The 18673-nt window shown below is 42.0% G+C and overlaps 1 protein-coding gene across 4 annotated transcripts in view; it reads left to right on the top strand.

The window, feature by feature from the left end:
* The first annotated feature begins 11232 nt into the window (after positions 1 to 11232).
* The window catches only part of gramd1ba (GRAM domain containing 1Ba), a 42236-nt gene continuing 34795 nt past the window's right edge, over positions 11233 to 18673 (top strand). For 2 of the 4 annotated variants that reach the window (XM_089126163.1, XM_089126162.1), the window contains exons 1-3: positions 11233 to 11328; positions 14042 to 14518; positions 16385 to 16453. In XM_089126163.1, coding sequence (XP_088982289.1) covers positions 14181 to 14518; positions 16385 to 16453 — 407 coding nt within the window. In that variant the 5' untranslated portion in view covers positions 11233 to 11328; positions 14042 to 14180. The remainder of the gene's footprint in view (positions 11329 to 14041; positions 14519 to 16384; positions 16454 to 18673) is intronic. The other 2 variants (XM_089126164.1, XM_039676976.2) reach the window with 1 other exon arrangement.

Raw genomic sequence — 18673 nt, 5'->3', positions numbered from 1 at the left:
TCTCCCCATCCATCCATCCATCCATCCATCTCCCCATTCATCCATCCGTACATCCATCCATCCATCTGTCAATCCTTACATCCATCCATCCATCTCCCCATCCATCCATCCATCTCCCCATCCATCCATCCGTACATCCATCCGTACATCCATCCATCCATCTCCCCATCCATCCATCCATCCATCCATCTCCCCATTCATCCATCCGTACATCCATCCGTACATCCATCCATCCATCCATCCATCCATCTCCCCATCCATCCATCCGTACATCCATCTCCCCATTCATCCATCCATCCATCCATCCATCCATCCGTCCATCCATCCATCCATCCATCCGTACATCCATCCGTACATCCATCCATCCATCTCCCCATCCATCCATCCATCCATCCATCTCCCCATTCATCCATCCGTACATCCATCCGTACATCCATCCATCCATCCATCCATCTCCCCATCCATCCATCCGTACATCCATCCGTACATCCATCCATCCATCTCCCCATCCATCCATCCATCCATCCATCTCCCCATTCATCCATCCGTACATCCATCCGTACATCCATCCATCCATCCATCCATCTCCCCATCCATCCATCCGTACATCCATCTCCCCATTCATCCATCCATCCATCCATCCATCCGTCCATCCATCCATCCATCCATCCGTACATCCATCCGTACATCCATCCATCCATCTCCCCATCCATCCATCCATCCATCCATCCATCTCCCCATTCATCCATCCGTACATCCATCCGTACATCCATCTCCCCATCCATCCATCCATCTCCCCATCCATCCATCCGTACATCCATCTCCCCATCCATCCATCCATCCATCCGTCCATCCATCCATCCGTACATCCATCCATCCATCCATCTCCCCATCCTTCCATCCGTACATCCATCCATCCATCTCCCCATCCATCCATCCGTACATCCATCTCCCCATTCATCCATCCATCCATCCGTACATCCATCCGTCCATCCATCCATCTCCCCATCCATCCATGTGTACATCCATCCGTCCATCCATCTCCCCATCCATCCATCCATCCATCTGTCCATCCGTCCTTCTGTCCGTCCATCTGTTTGTCCATCCATCCATCCATCCATCCATCTGTCCATCCGTCCTTCTGTCCGTCCATCTGTTTGTCCATCCATACTACGGGCTGAAATCGGGTGACTGAAGAGAAGTGTTTTGTTACTGGTGGACGCCTGTTTCCCTCTCAAAATAAAAATGTAATTTGTACTTTTTCTCTTAATTGAGATTTGTTATCTACGTAATCTGACTCTATATCTCTCAATGCTACTTTGTTTCATAATTGGGTGTCTGTTTTTTTGGCTATATGTCTTAATGTTATTTTATTCACCATGTGTTTATTTCTAAACTCTATTGCAGAATTATATTTGTTACTTGAAACAGGCTTCATAATTATTTGTCAAAGTAATTAGACTTTTTTTTGTTCTCTTTTGACTTTGGCCAGAAAGTAATTACATACACTCTTATAAATAAAGTTTGTTTAATGGAATCAATGGTTCCATAAAGAACCTTTAACATCAATGGGACCTTTCCATTGCACACAAGGTTCTTTATAGTGGAAAAAGTTGAACAAGAAAGAAACACGTTTTTCGTTGAGGAATTGTTCACTGAAATATTTTTTGGGGAAACCAAAACTGGTCTTCTATGGCATCGCTGGGAAACCTCCTTTATGTTTAAGAGTGTAACAGCGGCCGAGTCCACCATAGCGTCCCGTCTCCCTTGCAGAACCTTTTCACTGAGCACTAGTTTGTGTATTGTAATACAATATGACCGTAAAAAGATGCCACTCACACAGTGAAATCAAATCAATATAGGATTGTTATTTCCCAAGGCCCTTTCTGGCTCACTTTACCCATGGTGCATTGCGGCCATGTCTTATGCACATTATTGATTGTTGGTCCATTACCTGTGACCTCTATGAGACGCCCGACACAGTCCTGCCAGAACGAGACATGCCTGAGAACATATTAGTCACTGCAATCTATGACCTTTTTATAGTAGAAACGTTCAGGCAAGAGCATGAAAACATCTGCTTTTTTAAGTCATGAAACTCCAGATAGGCTAACGGCTCTCTAACCCATCCTGCTCGCAATCACACCATTCCCTCCATAGGGCACAGCTGATTGGTTGCTGCTGTATCAGTATCAGCCAATGAGCTTGCTCATCCTTCAAGTAGTTGGTGTGCACACCGGTGTAGATCTGCCGTGTGTGTTATATTGTGCATGTCCTGCTCTCCGCAGTGTGGTGTGTGTGTACGGCAGGTCCTGGACTTTCACCAAGACACACACTCGAGTCCACATGACAGAACTCCTCTTTCCGTGTTTGTCGTATTTCAGTGGCTTCTAGTTGCAGACGGCTGAGGAAAAGATGATGAAAATTAAGTCAAGTCACTATTTTTGTAGACGAGTCAGGTCGGTTGTCCTTTAAAGGGACAGTCCACCCTCTGTCTTCCTTTACTCTCCCTCAAGATTGGAACTTTGGCACCATTGACTTCTATAGTATTTAGTTTTTCTACTATGGAAGTCAGTGTTGTTAAACAACTGTTTGTTTCCAATCGTTCTTCAAATATCTTCCTTTGTGTTGATTTGTGTGTGTAGTGTCCCTTTAAGAGCTCCTCAGACTGTCAGGAGTGTGTCCTTGATGATGATGAGCCTTGAGAAAGAGGCCGTCAGGCCTTCAGCGTTCCCAGATAACACACACCGATAAGAGGGATCAGCACCGCGGACAGCGCCTCACACTGACCGACCCCGGCACTCGGCTCAGGTTATCTGACCAGGGTTTAATAAAAATATATTGTTTGTAGAGCTTCAAAATAAATATATATGAAAATATATTAAACAATAAACGTGTTCATATAGTTCATGAATATATACTATACAGTATTTTATTTTAATGTATTTTTAATTTTATTAACATATAATTTTATTCATATTGATCTGCCATGACTTAATTTTCATCCAGAATTTTTAAATTGGTGCATCCTTGCCTTTTATCATTTTACATCATGACATCATTTTCATAAAACTAAAAGATTATGAATTTGAAAGTGCTTTTTAATGTGGTATATCACCTTAACTTAATCGCAGGTGCGGTCTTGTTCTGAAGTGTAATCAAATGTCAGTTTTAACGGACGCAAATTGGTATAACTTAGTAGTTTAACGATTTATTGATCATAATTGTATACAGTTTATTTATATTCTTATTATTCTGTTTTTGTGTCTAGATGAGATCTAGTGTGAAGTGAATGTCGGTGTACAGAAAATATTAAATTGTAAAAATCTAAAACTGTGGGAAAGGAGGAAATTCAGTGTCGTGTGTAAGATTGTTCATGTTTGTGGTCAGGACAGCAGAGGGCAGCACTGAGACACAGAACTCAACCTCAGGGTGATTGACCTTCATATTAAGGTTTAACTTTACAAGAATTGCATTTCTTCTGTAATTGGCTAACATTAAGCTTTTGTCTGAATAGTTTCGTCCATAGAGAGAGATAAAAGGGAAGACTGTTTGTACATGGATGTGCCTTTTTCATCGCGGTGAATCCGGCTGGTGACTCAGAGAGAATCAGGTCATTGTAAAAGACTGCCTGAACAATGTTTAGTGGGTGTATGCCACGTCAGTCTAATTAACATACTGATGAATAGATTTTTTTAGACATAGCCTTTTTTTCGCCCATATGATGGTGTCACTCCTCCATTATCATCCGTTCTGATGCGGGCTCAGGCTCCTCTCTGTGATCTGATCGTGTCTCTGGTGTTTGTGTAGTAACATGCACAGATATGTTCATAATGAGAAATCTGGCATGAGCTATTTAACATAAACTTGCAGAAAAGCGCTAATTTTCAGTGAGGACTGTCAGACGGCTGCTATTATGTGTTTTCAGTTCACAAATGTAAACGTAATCTCACGCTGGAGGCTCTCCGCTGCAGTGTCTCTGAGTTTCAGTGTTTAATTGTGAGAAACTGCAGTGCTTCAGTGTTACGGCAAGTTCTGACAGTACAATGCCTCATTAAATATGCATGAGCTTTAGATAGTTACAGAAACTTTCTTGCACTTTTATGTTTCAGCATTTGAGCAACTGTTTGAGATTGCGTTGACGGTGAGCGCTGTGTGTGGGATTCTCTCCGGGCACTGGAGGCTGTTTCCTAAGAGAGTGATCCTTCGGTGAAGCTCCCGGACACTAACAGGAGTCTTCTCTTTTGTGCATAATAAATGCTTCTTTAATTACCTGCCAACTATATATGGTTTTGTGGTCATAAGTAAAGCTTGCGAGCAGGTTTCTCCATCCTCAGATCTGTATCTTCATTTGCTAATGCAGAGCCTCAGTCACGTCCTTTATTCCTTCAATGGAAGTGTTCACCAGCTTCAGGAGAGACAATCCAGTTTCTACAGTAACTGTCTGCGACCAAATAGGTTTCTACAGTAAATAGACTGTAGTGAATGCTTTTCCATATTTCCATGAATGAATGGAAAATTATTAATAATCTTCTAATCATTGCCATTAGTGTCGTCTTCACAGAGCTCACTGTGTGTTTGCTCTCTCTCAGAGATGCTCATGTGTCTCAACACTGATGCTGATCTGCCTCCTAATGTCACTTCAGATCCTACAGACGCGCGCGTGTGTGTGTGTGTGTGTGTGTGTGTGTGCGCGTGCGCGCGTGTGTGTGTGCTCACGTGTGTCTGCTGTGATTGTCAGCTGAATCCCCAGATTCTTTAACCTCTTTTAAATGGTGCCAACTTATTTCTGTCTGACCCTGAAGAGTGATCCACCCACATCACGCCACTGAACCAGTTCCAGCCAAACCAGTGAGAATGATGCTGAGCGGTGTGAAGATATCTGGATTGGGTTCATCTCCACACCGAAGCGTTCAGCGTTGGAGCGCCTGTGCTGTACGGTACGAGAGATGGAGAGATCTCAACACAGCATGAAGAAAACGGCATTTTCCTCATCAGTATCGTTCTTGTTTTCCAGTCAAAACATCGAAACATTCTTAAAGGCGCAGGACGTGAGATGGACAGACCGCGGATGAAATGCCGTCCAAATTCACAATATTCATACTCTGCAGTCACGTGACTACCGTGGATCCCCGGCGGGCCACAAACGCGGACAAAATGTCGATAAGCAGTGGCCAGCCTTGCTAATTTCCAAAACTACAATCAATTAAAATTAGATATCAAGAAAAGATGAACATACGTGGAGCGCGTGATCTTTTTTTTATTTACTGGAACATACGAGAAAAAAAAATACAGATTAAGAACATTTTTGGTGCAAGTCAGCGGTGCGATCATAAAAGCCCAGCGGGATCCATGTGTGTTCAGAGAGAAGTTAGAGAAGGAGAGAGAGAGAGAGAGAGAGCAGGACACCTGGAGGAGAGAGAGAGAGAGAGAGAGAGAGAGAGAGAGAGAGAGAGAGAGAGAGAGAGAGAGAGAGAGAGAGAGAGAGAGAGAGAGAGAGAGAGAGAGAGAGAGAGAGAGAGAGAGAGAGAGAGAGAGAGAGAGTCTGGTGAATCAGTGCTGCGCCGTCTCTGATGGTGTGTGTGTGCTTCATGCAGTCGGACTGCGAGTGGTGCGGAGGGATCAGTGGCGGCTGCGGTGTGTGTGTGTGTGTGTGTGTGTGTGTGTGTGTGTGTGTGTGTGTGTGTGTGTGTGACGGATGTTGCCGTGTTGTTTCAAACGGACGGTTACGGCTCCGGTAACACTAAAGCCTTTTATCCACATCCTCTGCTTGTCCAGGTTATCATGAAGCATGAAAAGATCTCTTGTAGGATTTGATGTTGAAATGCATGTTGCCATGGTGTTTCAGTTTCACTTTTGTGTGCAAGTGTGTGTGTGTGTGTTGATGGAGTGAATTCCTCCACTGCTTTGGAGTGCAATCCTTCTATATCACTTCTCTTTACTGTGAGCGGAGATGATCACGAGTGTCGGCTAGTTCTCGGAGGAGGAAGAGGACAGCGTCCTGTTTTAGACCACTGTGGACTTTATCTTCCCCCTGGTTACCTCTCTCTCTCTCTCTCTCTCTCTCTCTCTCTCTCTCTCTCTCTCTCTCTCTCTCTCTCTCTCTCTCTCTCTCTCTCTCTCTCTCTCGGCAAACACACGTTGAGCCCGTCTGGCAGCTCTTTCTTCCATATTCATGAGATCACATGTTTTTGTCCCTGAACGCGGCGCTGGCGACACTGGCCTCCGCTGAGGTCATCTCGGGGTCACCCGCTGAGGTCGTATCGGGGTCACCCGCTGAGGTGGATATCACTGCACCTCTGACATGGCTTATCATGTGTTTTCATACTTATATCGTAAATCAGATAAGTGTGTGACGCTGACCGCACAGGGCCGTCTGTGAGGGCTTTACATGCGCAGACGTGTTTTTGTTCAAGTCAAAATATATTCTTTTAGTGCTTTTTACAGTACACAATGTTTCAAAGCAGCTCTACATACAATCATGATGTTAATGTTTATAATATCTTCATTCCTTATTCACATTTAGCAGAGCTGGACGATAATACAGTTTACATTTTGCGACGAGACAAGCAATTGAATTAAGCAGTTGAGATTTGCTAATATATTGCTTTATGTGCAGTTAGTGTATATGTACAGCATATACACTCACCGGCCACTTTATTAGGTACCCCATGCTAGTAATGGGTTGGACCCCCTTTTGCCTTCAGAACTGCCTCAATTCTTCGTGGCATAGATTCAACAAGGTGCTGGAAGCATTCCTCAGGGAGTTTGGTCCATATTGACATGATGGCATCACACAGTTGCCGCAGATTTGTCAGCTGCACATCCATGATGCGAATCTCCCGTTCCACCACATCCCAAAGATGCTCTATTGGATTGAGATCTGGTGACTGTGGAGGCCATTTGAGTACAGCGAACTCATTGTCATGTTCAAGAAACCAGTCTGAGATGATTCCAGCTTTATGACATGGCGCATTATCCTGCTGAAAGTAGCCATCAGAAGTTGGGTACATTGTGGTCATAAAGGGATGGACATGGTCAGCAACAATACTCAGGTAGGCTGTGGCGTTGCAACGATGCTCAATTGGTACCAAGGGGCCCAAAGAGTGCCAAGAAAAATATTCCCCACACCATGACACCACCACCACCAGCCTGAACCGTTGATACAAGGCAGGATGGATCCATGCTTTCATGTTGTAGACGCCAAATTCTGACCCTACCATCCGAATGTCGCAGCAGAAATCGAGACTCATCAGACCAGGCAACGTTTTTCCAATCTTCTATTGTCCAATTTCGATGAGCTTGTGCAAATTGTAGCCTCAGTTTCCTGTTCTTAGCTGAAAGGAGTGGCACCCGGTGTGGTCTTCTGCTGCTGTAGCCCATCTGCCTCAAAGTTCGACGTACTGTGCGTTCAGAGATGCTCTTCTGTAACGGGTGGTTATTTGAGTCACTGTTGCCCTTCTATCAGCTCGAACCAGTCGGCCCATTCTCCTCTGACCTCTGGCATCAACAAGGCATTTCCGCCCACAGAACTGCCGCTCACTGGATGTTTTTTCTTTTTCGGACCATTCTCTGTAAACCCTAGAGATGGTTGTGCGTGAAAATCCCAGTAGATTAGCAGTTTCTGAAATACTCAGACCGGCCCTTCTGGCACCAACAATCATGCCACGTTCAAAGTCACTCAAATCACCTTTCTTCCCCATACTGATGCTCGGTTTGAACTGCAGGAGATTGTCTTGACCATGTCTACATGCCTAAATGCACTGAGTTGCCGCCATGTGATTGGCTGCTTAGAAATTAAGTGTTAACGAGCAGTTGGACAGGTGTACCTAATAAAGTGGCCGGTGAGTGTATATATATATATATATATATATATATATATAAAACTTTACCCTAGTGAAAAAATAGTATACTTAAGCACAATTTATTCGTACTTCAGTACTAAATGTTTTTGTGGCACGCTATAAATTGGTATACTTAAAGTCTGTTAAATTGAAACTAATTTTGTATTAAATGAATTTTAGTCCAAAAGCTGTGGTGAAGTAAAATTAAAGTTGTGTTTAATATATAGTTTTTCGTGCTAAAGTGGAACTACGTATAAGTACACTTTAAATATCTAATGTTGTATACAAGTTTTGAAATGCAGAATTCACTCAGCATAAACTTCAAATGTATTTTGGTGCATACATTAGTACATACATTAATATTATCCACCTTTTTCTGCGACCGTTCTATTTCCCATGATTCATAGCGGGTTCAACTGACTAAACGGTTTTCTACTTTGTTTATGCTAGCACTCTAGTCCAGAGCACTCATCTATAGATATAGATAAATAGTGTTGTTTTGCTGCTTGGGTTTTCTGTGTGAAAGTTAGACGGGCCGTCGGAAATATTTCTTAAACTGAAATTCCCGTCGTCTGGCTCGTCTCTGACGTGATGGCTCAGGGACAGGATATGTATTATTATACACATAATTAATTTCCCGAAAACACACAAACATTTTCAATAATTAGGCAGACTAATTATATTAGGCAGGTTTGTTATAGATGTGATCATATCCAGACGTAGTGGGATTTGGAAAAGTGACTCGTAGTCTGGCGTGATGGGCGGTCCACTGGCGCTCGTGGTTGAGAAATGCTGTATCCAGCGTAGACAGCGTCAGTGATTATAATGGGTTCTTGCTTTTGACGCGACGCTCGTATCCAGTGCAGGCACATGTCCGCCGCTAAGCGACTGCGTGTCAGTGGGCGGGGCCTGGGGTGTGATGATGTATAACCATGTCTTGGCATATGCAAATGGCCTTGCCCGTGGAGCATCAGAGATCCTGTAATATGAAAACATGCAGCTTTTGGAGCTTGATTAAACAAATAAATGTTTATAACGAGGAGGACATTTTAAACTATGAAAGTTACATGATGATGATTATTAGTTTGCTAAATCGTTTGTGTTGGTATTATCGTTCTTTTCTTTGTGTGAAAATGTCTCCTTTCATTTTCTTTTATGTGTGATCTGAAATCTCAGCTCAATCAAATCGCAACGTTTATTATCATTGAGAATTGAAAGAAGAAATCAGAGTTAATACAGAATATCTGCTAATACAGAACTAATCTTTTCTTGATTGCATTTTTTCATTTAACATTGGTCAGATTGAAATCTCTGGAGTAATATAATGCCGTGTTTGGTATGATGTTATCAAGTACAGCACTGTGTTTGTAATATTATTCATTCGATTGAACGGCTCCAAAAGTCACAGTGGAGTTTATAAAGATCTGTTGATCGGCTTTGCTGGCTGGAGATGCACCATATTTCTTTAAACCCCTTGATAAACCTTTATAGAAAAGATTCCCTTCAAATTTTTTTTCTGTTTCATTAGATTGAGCATTACTAATTAGTTATTTTTTTTCCTTTGCTGTGGTCACAGATTTTTCTGTAACTAATGATCAAAACCGCAGGAGACGTTGGTTTGAATAAGCTGGACCGCCCACATCCACTGCACTTGTAGTTTTTACATTTACTAACCTTTTAAAAGCGGAGTGAGTGAGAGCTGCAGAAAAGCACAGCCTGACGCTGAAGAGGAGTGTGTGTGTGTGTGTGTGTGTGTGTGTGTGTGTGTGTGTGTGTGTGTGTGTGTGTTGGCAGGATCAGCCCACGCACTGGCTTTAATATGCTCGAGAATATGTTGAAAAATAAGAGTCCAAACAGCAATGGACCCTCTTTATGGACCAAAAAAAATAAATCAATAATTGCAGAAAGTCAAATATTTGTAAGTGAAATCAGCCATATGTTCACATTATTTGGCATATTATAATAGAATATTTAAGTAACTCCTAAAGTTATATGAAATCTTGATGTGGGCTAAAAGGTTCCAGTTTTGTAATTAATTTACACTCCAAAACAAGAAAGGTTTATTTTTATTCCCAGAAGACAAGATGGTGAATACAGATGGCCAAAAGTGTTAATTACTGATATCACATGAATCACAGGCTGTGTTGTCATTCTGCTTGAGCGATTGATCATTCATCAGTTATGTTTAATAGTGCAAAAGTCTCTTTCAGTATCAAACAGAGGTTCAGTTGGCAGCACATATACGATTACTCTAGTGTAGAGAATGAACACGTCGGGCTTGTTAATGGCGTGGAAGCGGAAACTGTCTGCCAAATAAATCCCCAACGTTAAAGCTTTGAAGCACATTACGTTGGGCTTGTGTTAACATTGGCATAAATAAGTCAAACAGGATCTATATTCACTTTGAGAAATTATGTTTTTTGCTGGTGTATTTATAATTTTTTTTGTGTAGTACTTCATTAAATTCATAATCATATCTGATGCTAAGAACTTTTATTTACCAATTTGTCATCTTTACTGTGAAATTTAAAATATGATGTATCTCTCAAACAAATAACGTTGATACCTTAATTTGGTAGGCCTATATCTTATTTAATAGATTATTTATATGCTATCTATAGTTTTAATTTGCATAAAATTAAATATGACATTCAATATATGCATTAAAGATTTAGTGAAAATATGATTGTCAAATAGGCTACTTGTCATAGGGGGTAGTTTGGGATGTATGTCGGAATGGTTGTAGCGCATTTGTTGAGGTATTTCTGTCAGATGCTGAGCCTCCTGCAGCGGCTGTCAATGTTTCTCATGATTTTACCTCAGTTATTAAGGTCGTTACACACATTTGACTGGCATTTCCTGCTGGCAAGATGTGCTTTTGTTTTTACCTCAGTTGTAAGTACATTTTTTGACACGAATTTCAGGCAAAAACGTTCTCGTCAGTTTTTTTCAGTAATGAAGATTTTTGATTCGTATGTTCTGCTGTTGAGGTACAGTATAGAGTTGGCTACTCCGTATTTCAAGATTTGACAAGATGTTTGACCATGTTTAATGTTAAAAGTAGTTCGTTTTGAGAAAGAAGCTCGTTTCCTAACCCAAGCTGCGGCAACTGGTTTAAACGCGCCTGCCTGCCTGTGCACAGAGACCCGGGACGGCTCATCTCGGACGGGGGGGTGCGGCGCAGTGCTCAACCTGCCTACATCAAATATCACATCGTTTTTAAACCATACATTTATTTCTGTATCACAATAATCTGTGCTTTTGTCTCGCTTTTGACAAACCTATTTCACTTTGTAAAATAGCATGTATTTTGTTTTTAGTGCGGTATTACCCACCCTTCAGCTGGAGTGAAATCGTCCGCTTAAAAGGAAACGTGAAGATTGTGGGGAAAAACTCCGAACAGTTCCTCATTCTGGTCATTTAAAATGAAAGACAACGACTGCATATTAAAAACGAGGGTTTCGTTTATTTGAAATGTAAAAAGGTAGGATTTCTGTTCAGTGCATTCACTTTTTATTGTATACCCTTACCGGTCGTTAACGCCTTCATTGCCATTTTAACCTAATTTGAAATCTTAAAATGACAGCGCATGTTACTGTTAATGAAATACAGTTATTATCCACTTTGCCGAATGACTTTTAGGTGTGTGTGTGGTATGCACTACTGATACAGGCAGGTTTAGTTCTTATGACTTATGGCAGTGCCATGGTGACGTGACAGTGATGACAAGCGGGTAGTGCCATGGTACTTTGATAATAATACTGTAATTACTATGGTACTGAAATGTGTGTACCATGCTATTCTGTGAAACTCCAAGGTATGCCCAAGAATTACCCCGGTATTAGCCTACAGTGGTACTGTATTCAAAAATCTGTGGTAGTAGTACTTTTATTTTTAAGTAACTTAGACACAGGTATTTATTATGATACACTGCACACTAAAATGTTTTATTTATATTCATTATTAATATTAATGTATGTTTTTGGTTTCTTAAAAAAAGAGCTAAAAAAGGAAAAGAAGGTTAAGAGCCTCACAGGAACTGACAGATGTACTGTACGGTTGAGGCTGATCTGTGTGCCGGCTCGTGATAGAGTTCGTTTGGCAATGCAGAACTCGTATATATTTGGCATTTACTGCTGAAGAGAAGAGAAGGAGAAGCAGTGGAGCCGGAGCTGGAGTGATCTGACCGTGTGTGTCGGGCTCCTGAACGCCCAAGGGGTCGGTCAGCAGATTGTGTGATGTGTGGCGTTGGCAGATGGGCAGCCACGAGTGTGTGTGTGTGTGTGTGTGTGTGTCGTCTCTCAGTGGGTTGCAGCTTCTGCGCTTTCTCCATGAACACGCTTGCATGTTTACGCCTGACTTGCTTACACACTCCTGAAGTACAGCGCTATAGGTGAAGCCTGCTGTATTAACACACACACACACACACGCCTGGCTGGCTCTGAAAGCTTTTAATGGGCTCCTGCTTCCTAGATTTTTTTGACAAGAGTCATTGTACTATGAACAGGTGGTGGAACTGTCAGATCTCAAAACTTCCTCCCAGTTAGAAAAACAAAACAGAAAGTGGACTTCAATGCAACACAATATGACACATATATTTAATATAATATGTATGCATGATCTGGCCCTTGATGATTTCACTAATAAATGATGCTACAGTGAATCACCCATTTCAGATGAAATCAATAATGTTAATTTTACAGCAATACTCCGGAGCAGAGCAGGAAAGTGTGTGTGTGTGTGTGTTTGTGTGTGTGTGTGTGTGTGTGTGTTAGAGAGAGGGTGTTTTTACCCATTAGTTTATTTAAATGATCTGATGTGTTTGCATGTTTTACTGTAACGTTTCTGTAAAGTCGTCTTGTTTCCTGTACACTCTTGTGTAAATGTTGAAGTGTGTGACGTGTATAGTCCATCTAGCACAGTGGTTCTCAAACACTTCAGGTTAAGATCAAATCAGAGCATTCAGGTAACAGCACATTTCAAATAAATCAATAGCCTACTAAATTGTTTAAGACCTGCACTTCCGGCAATCCCAAAATAATAATGTGGGTTCATAAAGCCTAAAAACTGTCCTGAGCAGATCTGACTCCACACTGCGACACTCGATAATAAAAGGGATCTTTTCCACATTAAAGTGATGCAGTAGTTCAAAATTTGCCTACATTTTACGTTTCAAACTCGTAAGACTTTCGTTCATCTTCGGAAAACACAAATGAAGATATTTGTAATGAAATCTGAGATATTTCAGTCCTTCCATTGACGGTGAACCACCGCTCTGACGCTTCTGTTCATAAAGAGATATGAGAGACTATGACAAATGAATTGAGCATTTCAATTTCATGAAGAGACTTGATTGCTTTATATGACGATTGTATGATTATATGAGGAGATTGAAGTTAGGCTTTTATTCACATATTGATCAGCGATCTTCAACAGAAGCTCAAACACACACACACACACACACACACACACACACACACGTACGTTGTTGGCTCTCGCTGAAGCTCACGCGTGATGTGTAACGCGACCTCGTCGGCTCTCGACGGCGAACACGCTTGAGCTTCCGTTACTGATGTGTGAGTTGATGAATGTTTATATGTCAATAAAAGCCTAAATTAAATCTGTTCATTATACAAAGCAATTAACTCTCTTCAGAAGATTCAGACTAAACCACTCAATTCATATGGATTCGTTTAATGATCTCTAGTTTTATGAAGTCAGTGGTAGTTGCGTAGACTGTCAATGGAGGGAGAATCATTCTGCGTCCCCTTTTATAGCCAAACTGACCGTGGCGATGAATAATTCACCCCCGCTGAGCAGATTTGAAATGTGAACTCAATGTGAACAAACAAGGGTATATATTTAATGACAAAGATTGTCTCAGTCACTGGGTAAGTGTTTTTAAGAATGTTAATATATTGGTTTACTATTTATTAATTCGCTAGATTATCCATTTCACATACACTTGCAGAGAGACTCCGCCCACATGCTCTTCTGATTGGCTGTGATATTTGATTGATTTTGTCAGGTCTCGGACAGACAAACTGCTTGTCACGTCTGGATAGGACACGGCGTTAGATGCTCAAACCGTAAAATTAATAAAAAAAGATAAATGTAAATTAATTTAAATAAAATAAACGAGCATTTGTTTGAGAACTGCTGACCTATAGACCTCATGACCTTCCTCTGACCTCTAGGGAGCTATCCAGTAACCTCCTAAAACATGTCGGCACCGAGCCGCCTCTCAGAGAGTGCTGACCCGCGGCCGCGCTGAGCTCCGTGATCCGCATCTGTGTTTGGTTCTGGTTCTGGACTCATGAGACACTGAGCAGGAGCATGTCCGAGACCCTCCAGCTGCCCGCGCTGCAGATCCAGGGCCCGGCGGACGAGCGGAACGGGTCCGTGGCGGATCCGGCCCGGTCCAGCTCGTCCCTGCGCCGCAAGCGCTTTAAAATGCGCCGTATGAAGAACGTCACGAGCGAGAAAGAGCAGGAACACCTCCAGCGGTCCGGCTCCAAGGAGTTCCTGCAGCTGCCGTCCATCGAGATCACGCCGTCCAGCGAGGAGGACGCGGCCTGGTCCAGCGGGTCCACTCCCAGCGCCTCTCCCCAGCGCCGACGCTTCCTCCTGTGGCTGCGGGGCGGAGAGAGGAGAGAGCCCGGCAGCGAGAGCAGGTCTGTACCGTCCGGCCCACAAACCCATCCTCCATCCTGCCGTCCGTCACCAGTGCTGTGCGTCTTCGTGTGGGTAGACCGCCCTGTGTGAGTGTGTGTTTCTGGAGAGACGTTTATAGGTTGAGGGAAGAGCGAGCGGCCGCCTGTCTGGGGACGTCTGTAATATTCATGACATGCAGTGTGTGTTGGCGATGACCTTAAAGCCCCGTTCACGCTACACGCGACTTTGTCGCTGCAGGTCGCCAGTGCTGGTTGCCTAGTAACGTTTGTGAGTGACATTCACGGATGTTACTCTATGTTAGACAACAAATGCGTTTTATTGCCGCTACAAACAACTATTTTGTTAGAATAAGTCTAAATCTAAATGGAATCGGTATACAAAATGCATAATATTAAAGATGAACGAGAAACAGTGAGTGCTCTTTGCCATCGCGGCTATTTAACTGCAGCAAACGGGCAAACACGGTCTATCTGGGTTCCCGAAACCATTCAGTCCCGGAGTCAGTGCGGTGAACACCACTGTATGTACACGGAGATACTGTATATCATCCATTATAGGACCGTTTCTGACGGCTAATAGGAGCTTCTCGGTCAGACTCCGCACTGAAGAGTCACGCGCTCCACTGACTTCACTCCTATTGGTTGTCGCTCGTGAAAAACGCTCTTCATTTGCATAAAGTTAAAAATTTCTCAACTTTGTCGCATCGCTGGACACGCCCCTCCGGTCGCCAATGGTCACGACCGCGCGTGTCGCCGGAAGTCGCCCGCTCACCATTGAAAATGAATGGTATCGTGTCGCTTGGTCGCGTGTAGTGTGAACGCAGCTTAAGTTTGTCCTCAAGCTGCATGAAAGGGATAGTTCACCCCAAAAATGTAAACTCAATTGTAAACGCTCATCTTCAGAACACAAATGTCTATATTTCTGATCAAATCTGAGAGCTGTCTCTCTCCTCCGTAGGCTTTTATGTTATTTATCCTCGCCGCCCAAAGATAGAAGGTTCAAAAGATCAGCGTTTAATTGAAATAAGAGTTTAAATAAATAAAAAATAAAAATTGAATGAGTTTTTCTTATGTGAAAGTCTTTATTTTTTGATCAATTTAATGCATTAATAAAAAGTATTTATTTATTTTCAAAAAGGGATTTTTTTTTTCATTTTTTTGACACGGCATAAATAATTCTCGTACTTGTGTTATTTAATAATATTCACGACTTTACTTTCATTTTAAAATGTGGAAAATACTCTACTAAATATTGAGAAGGTGTGTATAAACTTTTAACGGGTAATATAGTGGGAATTTATGGTTTCGTAAATAAGTTCTTTGACATGACTGACACGAACGGGCTAACCGCTGTGTGTGTGTGTGTGTGTGTGTGTGTGTGTGTGTGTGTGTGTGTGTGCTGGAGAAAGCCTTGCGTTCGCTAATCAGGGCTTGGTTGTGTTGACCTGTCGATCAGCTGCTTCCTCTTCCTGCAGTGCGCAATAACTCAGCGAAACACTTCTTGAACACACTAGGGCTTTTTCTTAAGGCAAGACATTATCAACAACTGTGGAGGACTGTGAAGGTTTCACACCGCACCTGATGATCATGGCAAGTTTAACTGGTTAAATGGAAATATTGTTGTGTGTTAGTGTACAGCGCTCTGGGCTGCCCTCTAGTGGCGAAGATTAAACTACGCCTGAAGGATGCTTTGGGGATGTTTGTTCCTTGTAAGCCTGAGCAATGTTGGACTGTAAAACTGTGTGTGTCTTGTTTGAGCATTTTTTGTCACCATATGATTAAAAGATCAGTGTGTGTCTTTCTCAGTATGACGGCTGGTGTTTGTGTGTTTCTTGTGTTCTGATTGTGTGCTGGTGTGTGTTACAGCAGTCTGCAGAGCAGTCATGAGGAAGAGTCCGCACGCTACCTGAGCCCCAACACCCGCGACGACCTGAGGTACGCCACTGTGGACACTACATCTCATTCTGATTGGCTGTGTGTTTGACAACAGCGGTCAGGAGTCGGTGATTCGGATAATTCTACTGCACTAGTGATGGGACAATAATATTTAGCCTGTCCCCTGTGCCACAAGGGGTTATGATAGACAGACAGATAGATAGATAGATTCAACCATAGATAGATAGATAGATAGATAGATAGATAGATAGATAGATAGATAGATAGATAGATACAGCAAAAGCATATACCATTGATTAACATCCTCAGAACTTACAAGAATCATGTCTTTAAATGCTTATTAGGCATTGTTAAAAATCAATTTTGCTTTGGAGAAAAAGAACAGAGGTTTTGCACTCTAGTTTGTTATTTGGCTATTTTACTATTTTTAGTGTATTAGAAATGTACAAAAAAGGTACAGTAATCTTGACTTCATGTTATAATTGCTAAAGTATTTCAATTGTGACTTTAATTCTTACAATGCAACTTTGTCTTTTTTTTCAATGAAAAAGTATTTCTTATTTTTATTTTTTTTATTCTTACAATGCAACTTTTTTTGTCCATAATTTTCTCTTTATTTCATTGATAATTGTTTTCCTCATACGTGCAATGGGACATTATGTCTCACAATTACTATTGAATTGCACAAATATCTCATTATTTTGGATTTATAGCTCATAATGTGACTTAATATATATGTATATATTTCACAATTTATTTGTTCTATGAAAGGCTGATCTGGTGTGTTTGTATTGAGCCTCTGAAAGAGAAGAAGCGCGTGCAGGATCTGCTGTAGTCTCCGTGCGGTTGAGAAGTTTCTGTTTTTGGTGGTTTTTCGTGTTTTGCTTTTGAAGTTGTTCATGTTTCTGTGTGGCGTTGTTGTGCATCTGTGATCTGACCACACGGGCTGTGCCAACTCAAAAACAGCTCCTCTTTCCCACGGCACGGCTGCGTTTCCTCACATCTGTTTATTTTGCTGTCGTCTCAGAAATGAAAGCAGGTGCTGCTGTGCAGGTTGAATCAGCGAAGCACGTTTTTGTAGAGGAAGCTCAGATTTTTAGCTGTGCTCAAATGTTCTTGTTCAGACCAGCCTGATCCTCGGCCAGAATATCACATGAGCTCGTCCACCTCCAGGCTTCAGGTGTTTGTTTTTTTTTGTTTGTTTGTTTGTTTATCGGCCCTCTCTGAACAGCGTGTTGTTTTCCTGGACGTATGAAACATGTGATCGTTAATTCTTTTTGTGTTTGTTGCTTTTAATGTTCATCAGCATTATTTACCATTGTCTGTAAAGAGATCTTTATAAGCTCATTTAAGATAACCGTTGATGTGTGTGTGTGTGTGTGTGTGTGTGTACGTGTGTGTGTGTACACCTGCTGAAGTCAGAATGCGTACGGTCACCCTCAGCTCAGTTTTGTATAATGGTTTGGGCTGATTCCTGAGCTCATTTTTAAATCAGTTTTGTGTCGTGACGTAAAAGCAGCTGATGCTCATTAGAGGTGGTGAATGTTCTGCTCGTGTCCCGTTCAATGAATCACAGTTCAACTCTCAATTACAAGTCTAGTACAGCCTCCCTTTCAGGTCACCAGTGTGAGTTTGGATCGGCCACATCTCACATGACGTTGAGTTTATTCAATGACACATTAAAGTAGGCTAAGCAGTTTCCAGCTATCTTTGAAAGCACACGATCCCACCCTCCCTATAGAGCGTCTCCAAAGCCTTCTTCAGAACACATGAATGCGTACAGCAGCAAAGCATCATGGGATGAGAGAAGGTTAAACTACAGGTACCTCATGTCCCAAAGCACATAACATTACATTAATAATCAACGTCAACAACTCGCAGAGCTCTTACCTGTACTCCTGACGGCTGCGAATTCCCTTCCCTACCGTTAACTTTGACTGATTATGCCTGATTTGTCCTGATATATATATATATATACATATTTTTCTCAAGCCAATTCTATCAATACAGAATTTAAGTTTGCCAAATTTTAAGTTGTTCATGATTTCAACCTATAAAAAGAAATATTGAAAATATCATCCTACTTTTTCATTTTTGCCAAATTGATTCCAAGTCAACCAAACCCATTGACCCGATCAGATCTGTGGTTATCAGACGCATGCGGCACCCCAGCTCTTGTCTGAGACATCTCTGCTGCGGCCCGACTCACACACACACACACACCTCAGGTGAGGAAACAAGCTGATCTACAACACAACA

Source organism: Pimephales promelas, chromosome 23 (assembly GCF_988280905.1).
Source record: "Pimephales promelas chromosome 23, fPimPro1.hap1.1, whole genome shotgun sequence".
Classification (NCBI taxonomy): domain Eukaryota; kingdom Metazoa; phylum Chordata; class Actinopteri; order Cypriniformes; family Leuciscidae; genus Pimephales; species Pimephales promelas.
Note: the sequence above shows the minus strand (reverse complement) of the source record. Positions and strands in the feature narration are given on the sequence as shown.